The sequence below is a fragment of the Centruroides sculpturatus genome, unplaced genomic scaffold (genome assembly GCF_000671375.1).
Source record: "Centruroides sculpturatus isolate CEXI.00-Female unplaced genomic scaffold, Cexi_2.0 scaffold897, whole genome shotgun sequence".
In the NCBI taxonomy this organism is placed as follows: domain Eukaryota; kingdom Metazoa; phylum Arthropoda; class Arachnida; order Scorpiones; family Buthidae; genus Centruroides; species Centruroides sculpturatus.
In genome coordinates this window covers 1-13,441 of record NW_019385074.1, presented here as the reverse complement: position 1 = coordinate 13,441, position 13,441 = coordinate 1, and the positions used below count along the sequence as shown (strand labels likewise).

The 13,441-nt window shown below is 30.0% G+C and overlaps 1 protein-coding gene across 2 annotated transcripts; it reads left to right on the top strand.

The window, feature by feature from the left end:
• The first annotated feature begins 2,962 nt into the window (after positions 1 to 2,962).
• LOC111634268 (probable 3',5'-cyclic phosphodiesterase pde-5) lies at positions 2,963 to 13,423 on the top strand. Of its 2 annotated transcripts, XM_023379000.1 has the most exons (19): positions 2,968 to 3,052; positions 3,130 to 3,163; positions 3,258 to 3,419; positions 3,490 to 3,527; positions 3,622 to 3,700; positions 3,809 to 3,902; positions 3,976 to 4,031; positions 5,192 to 5,242; positions 6,449 to 6,507; positions 6,588 to 6,639; positions 7,059 to 7,207; positions 7,286 to 7,378; positions 9,063 to 9,131; positions 9,206 to 9,320; positions 11,322 to 11,461; positions 11,529 to 11,615; positions 12,863 to 13,013; positions 13,083 to 13,238; positions 13,391 to 13,423. In XM_023379000.1, the coding sequence occupies exons 3-19, from the start codon at positions 3,285 to 3,287 to the stop codon at positions 13,421 to 13,423; spliced, it is 1,557 nt and encodes a 518-aa protein (XP_023234768.1). In that variant the 5' UTR covers positions 2,968 to 3,052; positions 3,130 to 3,163; positions 3,258 to 3,284. The 2 variants fall into 2 exon arrangements, 1 of the variants encoding a protein (XP_023234768.1); XR_002758177.1 differs by lacking the exons at positions 12,863 to 13,013; positions 13,083 to 13,238; positions 13,391 to 13,423 and having other exon boundaries at positions 2,963 to 3,052; positions 3,126 to 3,163; positions 11,311 to 11,461.
• The last annotated feature ends 18 nt before the right edge of the window (positions 13,424 to 13,441 follow it).

Here is a 13,441-nt window from a genome sequence, read left to right as displayed (position 1 = left end):
TTGATTTAAAAAAAATATACTTTTACAGATAATAAATTAAATTTTAATTCATAAATTTACACATTTAAGAGCCTTTTAAACGTCTTAAATTCGTTACACCAGCCTTAAATGCCTTTTAAAAAATGTAAAATTCAGCTTAAATTTCGAACTGAATTTTTATAAAATTGAAAAAATAAATAAATAGAGCACTAAAATATATTTAGCGTTAGAAAGTATGCATTATGGCTCTAAATTTAACACCTTTACAAGCATTTTTAAAAGGCTAAACATGAAACTTGGTACTTCGTGTTAACGTTTCGTGGTGAATTTTAACGCAAAGTGCGTGTAAAAGTTGCCTAAAATTAAAAAAATAAAAAATAAAAAAGCTGTAGGAAAAAAGAAAATTTTTATTCCAGACTGCTGCTATGAATTTAACATGACAGCACGGACATCGTTTAATTCCTTTATATATTTATTTATTTTTTTATAATTTTATGTGATAAAATGCAAATTTCTATTAATTTTTCTTAGTAATTTTCATAATAATTTATAAAATTATGTAAACGATTTGCTTCCCTACAGGCATAATAAATAATTAGGAAACAAACATCTTAATTAATCTTAATAACCGCTTAAAAATATATTAATGACTATAAATTGAAATTAATTAGTCATAAAATTTAATGCTAATTTTTTTTGTTTTAATTTTAAACATTATCTTATTAATATTATTAATAAAAGATAAAAGAAGGATTTTAGCGAATCTCTAATCTTTATCAGAGTAATTTTTTAAAATTAAATAAGTGATAAAAACACTTGTAAAAGCCTATTATATACGGTGTTTTATTTATAAATTTAATAAAGTGTTGTCGTTAACTCGTACAACACGTATTATAATTATATAGAGGTGTGCTATGTGGCTATGTTTATTTAATATTAATGAAAAATTCATTTAAGTATAAGAAATGGATATTGTAAGGTATGTTATTTAGTGCTTAATAACATAATTTATCAATTTTTATGTACTGTAGAAGTTCGTTAATCCGACGCTTAAGAGACCAAAGTGGTGCCGGATTAATAGACTTTTTTAATATAATTAATAAATTATATTAAAATTAAAAGAGGTTTGGATCTAACCTCTAATTGGGAATATCTGGAAGAAGAATTGCGCTTTCTACAGGATTGATTAGTATAAGAAAAAGCAACAAGTTGGAGATTTGCCCTGGGAGAGAAGATTTTCTATGGAGAACTGATCTCTATTTATATGTATATGAAAAACTAGTCCATATTTAGGTGTCAGGCACGTAAAGAAAACTCGGAAAACTCCACGTGGACAGTTCGTTAGCGAGGCGCGAATCCGCGACCAGCTACCAATGTTCAGTGGTTTTACTCAGCCGCTGGTGGACCACTTCCTATGGGAAGTAGCGAATAAGCGTGGTCTTAGCGGATGTTGTTTCGATAACTTTTAAAAAATGTACCGAACTTGATTACTACCAGAGAGAAGCAGAAGGTGTTATTACACTATATACCGGATTGGAAAGCAGGTTTCTGTAAATGCCTGGAGAAGCTTACTAACGAAAGGATTGTCATTAAGAGAAATTTAACCCTTTTTGACTGTTTAAGGAATGATAAAAAGAAGACCAAGCACGAGAAAAAGGCGATAGCTATAAAATCCCTTTATACGATAAAGAAAAAAACAATAAATCCTATATAAGTGCGACCCGAAGATTGCCGGGTGTTAGACTTAGAGAACAGAGATGTGAAGAAAAGTAAAAAACTATGGTATTAGCAAAGGGAAGCTTGACAAAGTGAAGAGAGTTTGTTTGTAAGCTATACTGCGACGTGACAAGTAGGCGATCTGCCGAGGGGGATGCCTCCCGGAAGGATTTTCAATGGGAAACTAGCCCCTAGTTAGGTATTAGTCACGTGAAGAAAAGCCGGGAAACCACGCGGCCAGCCCTTTGGCGAGGCCCGAACCCACGCCAACTACCAGAGTGTTTAATAGTTTTTATTCACTAAGCCACGAGTGGGATAGAGCACGTAAACTGCAGAAAAATAGAGAAAAAATAGAAAATAGCTGATGGGGAGATGCTTTGGATTTTTAAAGAAGGTCTGCACAAGCACATAATTAATGTGAAGGACGCAGAACTCTTCATAACGCGTGGAAATGGGTACCTAAAGCATAAAAGTAAGAGCATGTTGTAAGTACAGAGTGCTTAGTGGCAAATGTACTGTACAGTAACCCTTCGCTAAACTTATAATGAGACTGGTCCATTTAATGTTATCATGGAATTGGCATTCCATACGTCATAGCGTAACATGTAAATTTTATAATGTACTGTACATAGCATGTAAATTTTATAATGTGTTCGAATTTCGTTTTTTATGCTGCCTCTGAAGATGAGCTGATTAACTCAAAAGTACTAAAGCATTTTTAAAAAATTTTTCTATACTCCTAGAGACAGTGTGAATCACGTTTATTTGACAAATCTATAAGCGTTTTATATGAGTATATTAAAATTGTTACAAATATTGCTTTAATGTTTACAAATTTGTGTGTATTGTATTCAATTGATCGTGGGTTTGCGCCTGACCAACGAGGTGGCCACATGAATTTTCAGGTTTTTTCACGTGTCTAACAAACAAACAGACAAACAGAGTCCAGTTTCCCATAAAAACACCCTCGAGAGATGGTACCCCTGTTGGAAAATCGTCCAAGTGTTACGTTGCCTTGTCCCATCAATCCAATCCACTTAATTTTTTCTGATTGTCTAATTTGCCTCCTGTTTATAGACAAATTTTTAGAAGTAAATTTAATAAATCACTTGTCTAAATAATATTACTTAAAAATTAAGAAAATATATAATAATTAATTAAAAAGAAAGTGCTTATTATTAATGTATTTATATTAAAATAGCGACTCCAAAAGCGGTGATAGACTTTCTTCAAGATAATCTCGAATTTTTAGAAGATTATGTATTGAGTCATATCGATTTGGAATTATTGGAAAGATGGATTATTAGAAAGTCTCAAAGAAACCATAAAAGACCACAATCGGCGGAAGTATCAAATGGTAAGAAATTTAAGAAAAATCCATCAGAAAAAAAAAACCATTATACTTATCGATTACCATCGTTATAAATTAGGCAGACCACCGAGAAAAACAAGTCTATCGAGATGGAAGGTAATTTAAATTAATTTATTCGCTTAATTTTATCAAGAAATTTGGAAATCGAACTTATTTCCAACTTAATTTACTTTTAATTCTATTATTTTAGTTTTGCGTCCATGCGGACAAAAGGAAAATGCTCCAAGAAATGACCAACAATCTTTATCTAAAACCCAATAAGGGTCACGTATTATCTGAATTATCAGAAACTGTAGCATCTGCCGTGAATGCAGACTCTTGGAATTTATACCTTTATGATAAAAGCTCTCAGGTATGTACATTTTAAAATTAATTTTATGAAATACCCTCTGTGATTCATCCTCCTTTGTTAACATTCACAGGAGATCTACACCTTCGGGACGGATGTGAGAAATCCCACGTGAGTATATATAAATACTCATGTAAAGCTTGAAATATTAATAAAGAATGCGATTTTTTTTTATAAAAGTAATCAATAAAACCTGTATTTTTAGACGAGTGCAATCGGGTACCACGTTAGCTGCTTTTGTAGCTAATGCCAAAGAAGCCGTTCGAACGAAAACCGATAACCAAGTAGAAATATATCACTTGATTCTTATCAGATTTTTATTTATTTATTTTTTTTTAATATTAAAAGAAAGAAAAGTCTGTTACATCAAGTATATTTGATTTTTGTAACAGAATCCGCTTTTTCCTGAAGGAGTACCAGTTGATAGAGAGAATGCTGCTTATGTACTGTGCCATCCGATATTGCAACCTGACGGAGAACTGACAGGTTCGATATGTTATTTTACGCAGTTTTTTCGATGAAATAAATCTCTAAAACACTATTTTCTAATCTTTTTTAGGAGTTTTAGAGCTTTACAGGAAGGAAGAAAATGAATTTTATGAAGAAGACGAAGAGGTGAGACGTTCCTGAACTTTTAACGATACAGAAATGTTAATTTTTAACTGTTTAAAATAATATATTTTTATGTTTCTATGTATAAAGAACTTTTAGAATTTCTTCTGATTAAAGATTTTAAATAATTCTAAAAAAAAAATTAAAATGACCCCCCAAAGATTTTTACATTTTTGGACTCGGAAAACTTGAAACGTCGAAATTTCTTAAATAAAATCTCATAGCAGATGACACCTCACACAATTTTAACTTTATTGCCTGGAAAGTTAAATTAAGCAACTCGTTGCTCGATTTTTTTGAAAGAATTACGCGTAACGTCGATCCAACATCTTCAATTATTAATGTCTGTAGATATGTAACTGTTTGGGCTGCAATTTGAAAAAATTCTGTATGTCTGCCTGTCTGTCCTTCCTTAATCGCGAGAACAGAGTTAGATAGCTTAAGCCGAGACCAGATATGTTAAGATTAGGAACAAGAAGCCTCGATTAAGTATATAAAATCTTTCGGTTTTAACCGGAAATTGCGTTATTTCAATGTTAAAAGTTTCCCCTGAATGGTGTTAGATAAATGACAGGCAAGACTCTTTTGTTAACAGGAAAAGTATGATGTACAGGGGCAAAACACTACTAATTTGAGGTGGAGAGCATATATATTTTTTAAATTAAGTAGATTAAAAATTGCAGCCTGGCATTGTGGCGATGTCACAATAAATAATGGTTCATTAACTTACTAAAATTAATTTTTTTTACCTAAAACCCTCAACAAATATCCATGTAAAATTTCCTTCTATTCATCTAAAGCTTCATAAAAATTATATTAAAACGTATGGAAAATGTGATTAAGAAGTTGTTGTTTGAAGTTGATAATCGATTCGCCATTTTGGCAGAAAGTAAATTACAAACGACGATTATTTCATGTAATTTTCATCAAAATACAAATTACAGAAAATAATTTCGATTATATAACTTGATTTTTAATTATAATTTAATGCAAATTTTCGTTTTGCAATTCATAAATAATCATAAATTCTCATGTTTTATTTTAATTACCAATAATAGGAAATCAATATAAATGTTTTTTTTAACATAAATTGTTAAAAGTGATGAATAATTAGGTCATTAATATAATATAAATTAATTATATTTAATTTTTTTTTCATTTAGATAGTTAATAGTTATTTAGTGTGGGGTGGTATTGCTTTACATTATGCTGAGGTAAGTACGAGTTTTGTATGATTTAAATTAATTTCAATTTATAATTTTTAGTGATTTATTTAATTAATTTTAATTAAATTTCTTTATTTTTAACTTTGTAATTATATATCTTTATATTTTAATATAAATTAAACGTATGAAAAGTCGAATTTAAAGTTTCTCATGTGAAGAAGGATCAATGGATGTTCTCAAGAAAGTCGAGCATTTTGTTGAATAAATTTGAATTTTATTAAATTTTTTTTTTACTTTTAATAAATCACTTAAAAGTTTTTATATTAATTATAATTAATAATCAGGAAGGAAGAGGTAGAGATGAGATGAAGCCCTGTCTATTAACAAAACATGGGCCCTTAAGGACCGGGTTAAGACTTAGAGGACCTAAACACTTAAAATAGTTTGATGCCCTCATATATTATATATAGAGTTCAAAATATAAACAATAATAAAACATTAAATAAAATCATATTTCTCGGAATGCTTTTCGCCAGCAAATACTTTTCATTTATTGTGGAGGCCCTTTTTGTGAACCATGGTTCTGCTGTACTATTTGCAGTTTTACACCATTTGGTCCATAGTAAATCAGGCAATGAAAAATTTCTGTGGTTTCCTCTTTCCTTGATGGTACCCTAAGCACGTCCTTAGTGTACCATCAAGGAAAGGGGGAACCACAGAAATTTTTATTGCCTGAATTGATCATGGTCTTATCTCTATCCGAAAGTCATAAAAATATACGAATAAAATCGACAAAAGCAAAAACAGAATTTTTTGTCAAACCTTTTATATAATGTTTCTTACATAAGACACTAAATTTTGGGGCATTTCCGCATCTGGACCCGGAATAAAGGCCCCCTCTCACTCTAATCAGGACCAGTTTCTATTTTAATTATAATAATGCATACTTTAATAATTATTATATAAATTTTCATTAAAAATCAATTAAATTTTTAATTATATTAATTGTAATTTATTAGATAATTTCGAGATTGTTTAATTATAATTATATTACATTAATTAGTAATAACCTTATAATTGTAATAAATAATTCTCAATTTGTTTTAATAATTAACTAAACTTTAATAGCTTTATTTTTAGTATCATTTTTATAAATATTTATTTCCCATAGGATAATTATTTTTAAGAGGAATTAAATTAATTAATTTATTAATTCCTACATAAGGATTATTTATTTCGAATTTTATTACACAGCTCTACACGAACATGGTTCGTCAAAGGAAATTGAATAACTTCCTGCTGACAGTAGTCAAGTGAGATTACTTTTCCACTTTCTCTTCTCCTTTTATTCTCTTCCTCTTGATTCAAGTTTCGTAATTTGTTTGTTTATCAGATCGATCTTTCAAGACATGATCAGCATGGATACCGTCATCGTTAAGATAATGGTAAATAGATTATCTGATAATTTGTTTGGCTTGTTTGTAAAAAGCCGTCATTAAACAGGGAGTTTTATTTTTAAATTGGAATATGGCAAGATGTGGCAGGGAATGTCATTACTTTCGCAAAGTCGCCATCCTTTGGCACACGTCAACAAGGCTTGGCACTAATTTCAAAGCCCTCCTTTGCATGTTAACATGTGGATACCTATAATCTCTCTCGCATGTTAACAAGGAATGTCATTAATCTTTCTCAACACTATTCTTTGTTACATCTTAATACTTGATATCACTGTATGTCCCGCAAAGTCACTGCCTTTTGCTACGTGTTGTCATATGCCAATTTCTCTATCGTCTCACTTTAATTTTTTATGCAAACCAAACGTAATTTTGAACAGACATCATTAAAGTTAAATTTTTAACTGTAGATGTTCGCTCAGAAACTTGTAAATGCGGATAGAGCATCTTTATTCTTGGTCGATGGACGTTCTAAAGAGTTGTATGCAAGAATATTCGATGTTAGCGGTAGTCAGGATAGTACCAATAACATTAAACCCGAAGCTTCCAAGGAAATTAGGTGACAATGTAGATTACTTTATCAATTTATTCGTGTAATTCTTTAACCCATGACTCACATGTAATTTCTCTTCTATAGATTTCCATTGGGTACAGGTATAGCCGGGCACGTCGCTTTAACTGGTGAATCTTTAAACATTTCTGATGCTTATAACGATAAAAGATTTAACAGGTATTTAATAAAGGTGTTTACATATTTGTACATAGTTAAATTAAAGTAAACATAAATTTAAACGGTACCAAACTGGTTTTAATATTTCTTAAAGTATATCTCAGTTAACTGACTTTCCTATATACGTCTAAAATAATTTTATGTAAAGTTTTTATACAGGGTGGCCCAAAAGTCAGTCAACCGACTTTTGGGCCACCCTGTATAATATTGTAGTTACGAAGCAAACGAGATTCTGTAATCATCCAGGAAATTCATCATAAAGAATTTCACCCACGATTTGTAACTCAATTTTCTATAAACTGAACTTTATTTTACCTTTATATCAAGTTCCTGAATTCGTTTTGAATTCTGATCTCTCGTAAAAGAAAAAAAAATGGTAAAAACATTTAAAAAAAAAATCTGCTAGGATACTCAGTAAAATTGCCACGTACAAATCCATACAGCACCTTATCACACGTTTCGACTTCTAGATGCATCTCTCGAAAATTACCAAGCGGAATCGTCTATTATTGATCGTAACTTACAGCAAATATTGCTAATGGAAGCTTAAGTGAAAGAACAAAATAAACCATAGTTCTGATATTGCAAAGTTTTCCGATGAGTGAGCAGAACTTAATGTTCTCCTCTTGTGAAAGATTCTCAATTATTTACAAATAAACAAGTATATATTTAATATATATATTTTTTTATTTTAAATTGTTTTCTAAACTGTTAATTTATGAGAATGAATTAAAAAATTATTTTTATAATTTTATAATATTTCACAAATCATGCGATTTGCAACGCATGGCATTCAGCAATAAAAATAATCATCTTAACAACGTTGCATAATGGTTAATGAATTAAGAATGATGCAAACATTCTGGATTCAATTCGACATTGCAAAATTGGAATTAGTTAATAAACAGAAATCTCACTTCATAATTTCTCTTCATTATCCTTTAGCAACACAGTTTTGGGAAATTCCCCCAATTAGCAACATGAAATGTGTCAATTAGAGAAAGTCTCATTCACATCATTAAGTCTCTCTCCGCGTATTGCATCGTAAACTATTCCAGAAACACGTTATTGGTGAAACTTTAATTAATTTTTGATTATATCGCGCTAATAAATTAAGAAAAATGTTGATAAAATGGCTACAAAAAGCAGAAATCATTATTGGGGTGGTCGCATGCAAATTGATGGCAATTCGAAAAGATGCCTCTATGAAAAATGTTATTTGAGCTTATTTAAAACCATTCTCTAGTAAATTTATATTTCGAAAGATGTATATGATAATAATATACAGCGTACTCTCGATTATCCGGGATCACATTAACTGGGATGCCAAAAAATTCTTATGGATGAGCCATTAATTATCATAAATCGTTTTATAACTTTATAGGCTAATGGAAGAAGAGGAATGATACATTTAGCTAAAGTCCCAGTTTATTATAAGTGAGGCAGTTGTATGTAATATTCTCTTCGCGTTTATTTTGAAAAATAACAGGTCAGTCTGGCTCTCATCAATGCAGAATTCAACTTCCAGGAATGAAACAATACGAGATTTCAGATTACCTGGATACAAACGTCACCAGATTAACCAGAATGGCATCCCTCCCGTTCATTCCGGATAATCAAGAGTCTGCTGTGAACTATAAAATGTGTACATATGTAACTAACTTTAACAGAAATATCGTTATAGAACCGTGGATCAACTGACCGGTTACACAACCCGATCCTTACTTTGTATGCCCATTTTCATTCGTAATCAGTAAGTAAACTGCATATTTTATCAAATAGCCTTTCGAATTGACGTATATATTTATAAATAAACGATTCTTTTAGTGTTATCGGCGTCGTTCAGATGGTTAACAAAGTAAATGGTTCGTTCAGTAAGATAGACGAAGAAGCTTTCGCTACTTTTGCAACATACTGCGGATTGGCTCTTCATCACGCTAAAGTAAGTTTTTCTATGTTTATTTTGTTATTATTTTATTTTTTTTGTACGAATTATTTGACTCTAGATTACTTTAATTCCTTCTCTTCTTATATTTCGCCATTTTCTTTAAGATCTTAAGAGGTTACTTAGCTAAATAATTCGTTCTCGTAATCTTCTACCTTCTTATTTAATCCTCCTGGAAATTGTTTACTTCAATAATAAATTGAGGATAAATTTCGGTTATTAACAAAGACGGATATTTCCTTATATTAGTATTATTATTTTTACTAAAAATAAAAACTTTGAATATTTTTTTGCTTCATCTTCTGTGGGATTTATACTTTCGAGAAGGAAAGAAAGCTTCTTCTTCGAAGTACAGAAACTTTAGAAAGTGTTTTAGTCAATGATGAATAAAGATAAATATGAGATTAATTTGATTTTTAACTAAAAAAATTCTAAAATTTAATAAAAATACACAATATATGCATACAAACTTCGGTTTAGTGCAAACATTTATTCGGTCTTGAGACACTAAATCGAGTGTTTGACGCTAAACTGAAGCTTATTGAATAATAAGTTATACAAAGAGGTCTTATACATAAGTTTGGAGGTTTCAAAGTCGTTTATTTCGGTAATAACAATGCAAAATTTAATAATTTATGGAGTAGACCCATTCTCAAGTATTCTTTTTGCTCTAAATCGAGGTTTCACTACATATATACATATATAGGGGAGACCGGGGCAACTTCGGCATGCGGGGCAAGTTTGTCAAGCGCTTTTTTTTAAAAACAAATTAAAAGAAGACTTTGGTTATAGGTTAGGCAGTTGAGTTTTATTGGTGGCTTGTTGAGTGTAGTGTTTTTATTGTTCTCCAAAAGCGTAGTTGAATTAATAAGCAAATTTTCATTTTCGTTCAATTCCATATAATATTTTGCTTTCCATTTATATTGAATTAGCAGGTTTTGTTATAATTCCATGATAACGAAAGTTACTTTTCCTGTTAGAAGGATGTAACTTCAACTTATTCACGTGGCCAGATCGTGGCTTGGCATTCTGTTCTCAGGGTTGTACTTAATGTTTCGAAATCATGACTAGCGGGGTAAGATCGGCAACATAAAGCCACATTAGAAGCAAAGGATAAAAATCAAACAGATGATAAATGAAAACATGTTTGCATTTGTTATTCATGTATATATGTCTTTGAACTTGCATTTCGTTGTAATAATATTAAATGGGTGTTGGATTTGTATTTCTTTGTTTTAATAGTGAATTCCAACTTATACATTGTTAATAACATAATTTTATATACGTGCCTATCTTGCCCCATTACTGTTGCCCCTATACCAGGGGCAACTTTAATAAAAATAATTAAAATAATTACAACTTTACAAAAAGAGAGAAGTTGCCGATCTTGCCCCTATACCCGGGGCAACTTCGTCAATTTCTCTCTTCTTGTAAAGATGTAATTATTTTAATTATTTTTATTTCCAAACTGATTTTAACCAGTTCTATAGTAAGGTAACATTCAATAGACAATATGCAAAGCTTTTTTTTCAGTTTACAGCAGTATTTATTACACAAAATTTAAGTAAAGCTTAACATGCCGATCTTGCCCCGGTCTCCCCTATATAAGCGTCTTTAAGTTCAAGATTTACCTATTAGGTTCACAAGCAATTCTTCAGAAAGAATTTATTGTCTTTCAACAATATTATGTGGTAAATAATACCATAGTTTAGGGCCTAGCAGTACGAATCTATAGCTTAAGACTTCACATTTCTGCTTGCTATCATTATTTGATAGAGAAGATGGGCATGTTAAATGTTATAGATTAGTCCCTGAACTAATTAAATGACGACGATTTAAAATTAATTCGATTTTATGACTATTTTTACAAAAATTCTTGAATAATTCACTAATTATTATTAATTTAAAGTAATTTTTCCATGTTAAAACTTTAATATATTGACAAATTATGGAGTCATTCTTCTTACAATGTTGACATTATATGAAGTGTGCTTTCAGTTGTACGACAAAATACGTCGATCGGAACAGAAGTATAAAGTGGCACTAGAGATTCTCTCTTATCATAACACTTGCACAGAAGAGGAAGTGGATAGAGCCAAACAGACTCTTCCTGCCAACATACCCGATATTTTATTAGAGTAAGTCAATTGATTTCTTCTATTCTATGCTCTGAATATATTGATTTATCTATTATTTCGTTGCCAGTTTTGCGTTCTCACCCTATAACCTTAGCGCTGATGAAAAGGTGACTTCCACGATTCATATGTTTAGCGACCTTTTTGGTTTGCATAAGTGAGTAAATTGGCAATTTAATTCATAAATTTAGAACTCGATTAAGTTTATAATTACAATATATTTTATTTTAATTAATATTTAATTAAATTAATTAAAGAAATGTACGTGTTTGTGAGGGATGCGAGTGCTTATATCCGCATCTTGAGTCGTAATCTTTGAATGGATTTTCTGCTTATATTTTTCATATTATATATAGTTTTAGCCCATATTTTGGGAATCGTGTATAAGAATTAGCTCGTGAAACTAAAATATCATTAGGATTTTTAATAAAATATCATAACAGATGGCGGCACACACAATTTTAACTTTATTGCCAGGAAAGTTAGGCAGTTCTTTGCTGGATTTTTTTTAAAGTCGAATTTTGTAAAATGCCGTAATTAAATTCTGTTACGAGGGGTTTTCAAGAGAAATTATAGGAATATTGTACAGAATTTTTGGTAATTTAGTACCATTTTAGTGCAAGATAGAGAAATTCTACCCTCTTAGAAGTCTAATATTAGAAGCAATTGAAAAGTTGAAAAAGGAGAGATGGAGACTGATTGCAGTATTGAGAAAGATTACATTCGACTTTTTTTTTTTATTTGTTTCTTATTCCCAGTGCGTTCAATTTTATTTCAAACGGACATATTTCCCCGTAGTTCATCGTATACAATGTATGAAGAAGGACTCGTTTCTTCATACATTGATTTGAAGAAATGTAATAAATTGATTATTCGACATCTTGAATTTCAGCAGCAAAGGATAAATTTCATTTAAAATAAGTTTTTGCTTAATAAAAATTAATTTTATTTATAAATGTTGTATTTCTTTTCAGTTAAAAGTTGTAAAATTGTACAAAAACCTTCATATTGAATATTTTGTATAGCTAGAGTTGTCAATAACTATTAAAGTATCTTTAATTTAAATCTAATATTAAAAATTTTTAATTTTATTTGCTTAAAAACATCTTTATTCTTCTAAAAATATCAAAAATTGACCTTTCAGACACAATAAAATTAATTAAAATTCATGAAAATTACAATAGTTTTTGATGAATAATTCTTAATTTAATGATGATTCTTAGTGTTAAATGAATGTTAATTTATTTTCTAGATTCGACTNTATTCTTCTAAAAATATCAAAAATTGACCTTTCAGACACAATAAAATTAATTAAAATTCATGAAAATTACAATAGTTTTTGATGAATAATTCTTAATTTAATGATGATTCTTAGTGTTAAATGAATGTTAATTTATTTTCTAGATTCGATTTAGATTGCCTAATTAGATTCACATTAACAGTGAAGAAGAATTATCGAAGGGTTCCTTATCACAATTGGACCCATGGTTTTTGTGTGGCTAACGCAATTTACGTTGTCATCAAGAAAGCCAGAAACACTTTTAGACCATTGGAGGTTTGATAAATAACTTTATTTTAAAGTCACAATTACATGTTTTTCGTAATATTTTTTGGTATGTTGTAGGAATTATCTCTGTTCGTTGCCTGTTTATGCCACGATTTGGATCATAGAGGAAAAACTAATCAATTCTTAGTGAATTCGGCATCACCTCTAGCTGCAATCTACACTACTTCCACCTTGGAGCATCATCATTTTAACCAAACTGTATCTATTTTGCAGGTATTTTTAAATATGTTTTAGTAATTTATCGAGAAATTCGCTTAATGTTTCGTGTTGTCTGTATGTTTATCTGTCCGCAAGATTTTTTTTTTTTTTTTAAACGAGTTAGAAGTTTAAAATTAGAACTTCAAACTTTCTGAATTTCATTTTAGCAAGAAGGTCATAACATAATTTCTTCTGATTAAAGATTTTAAATAATTCTA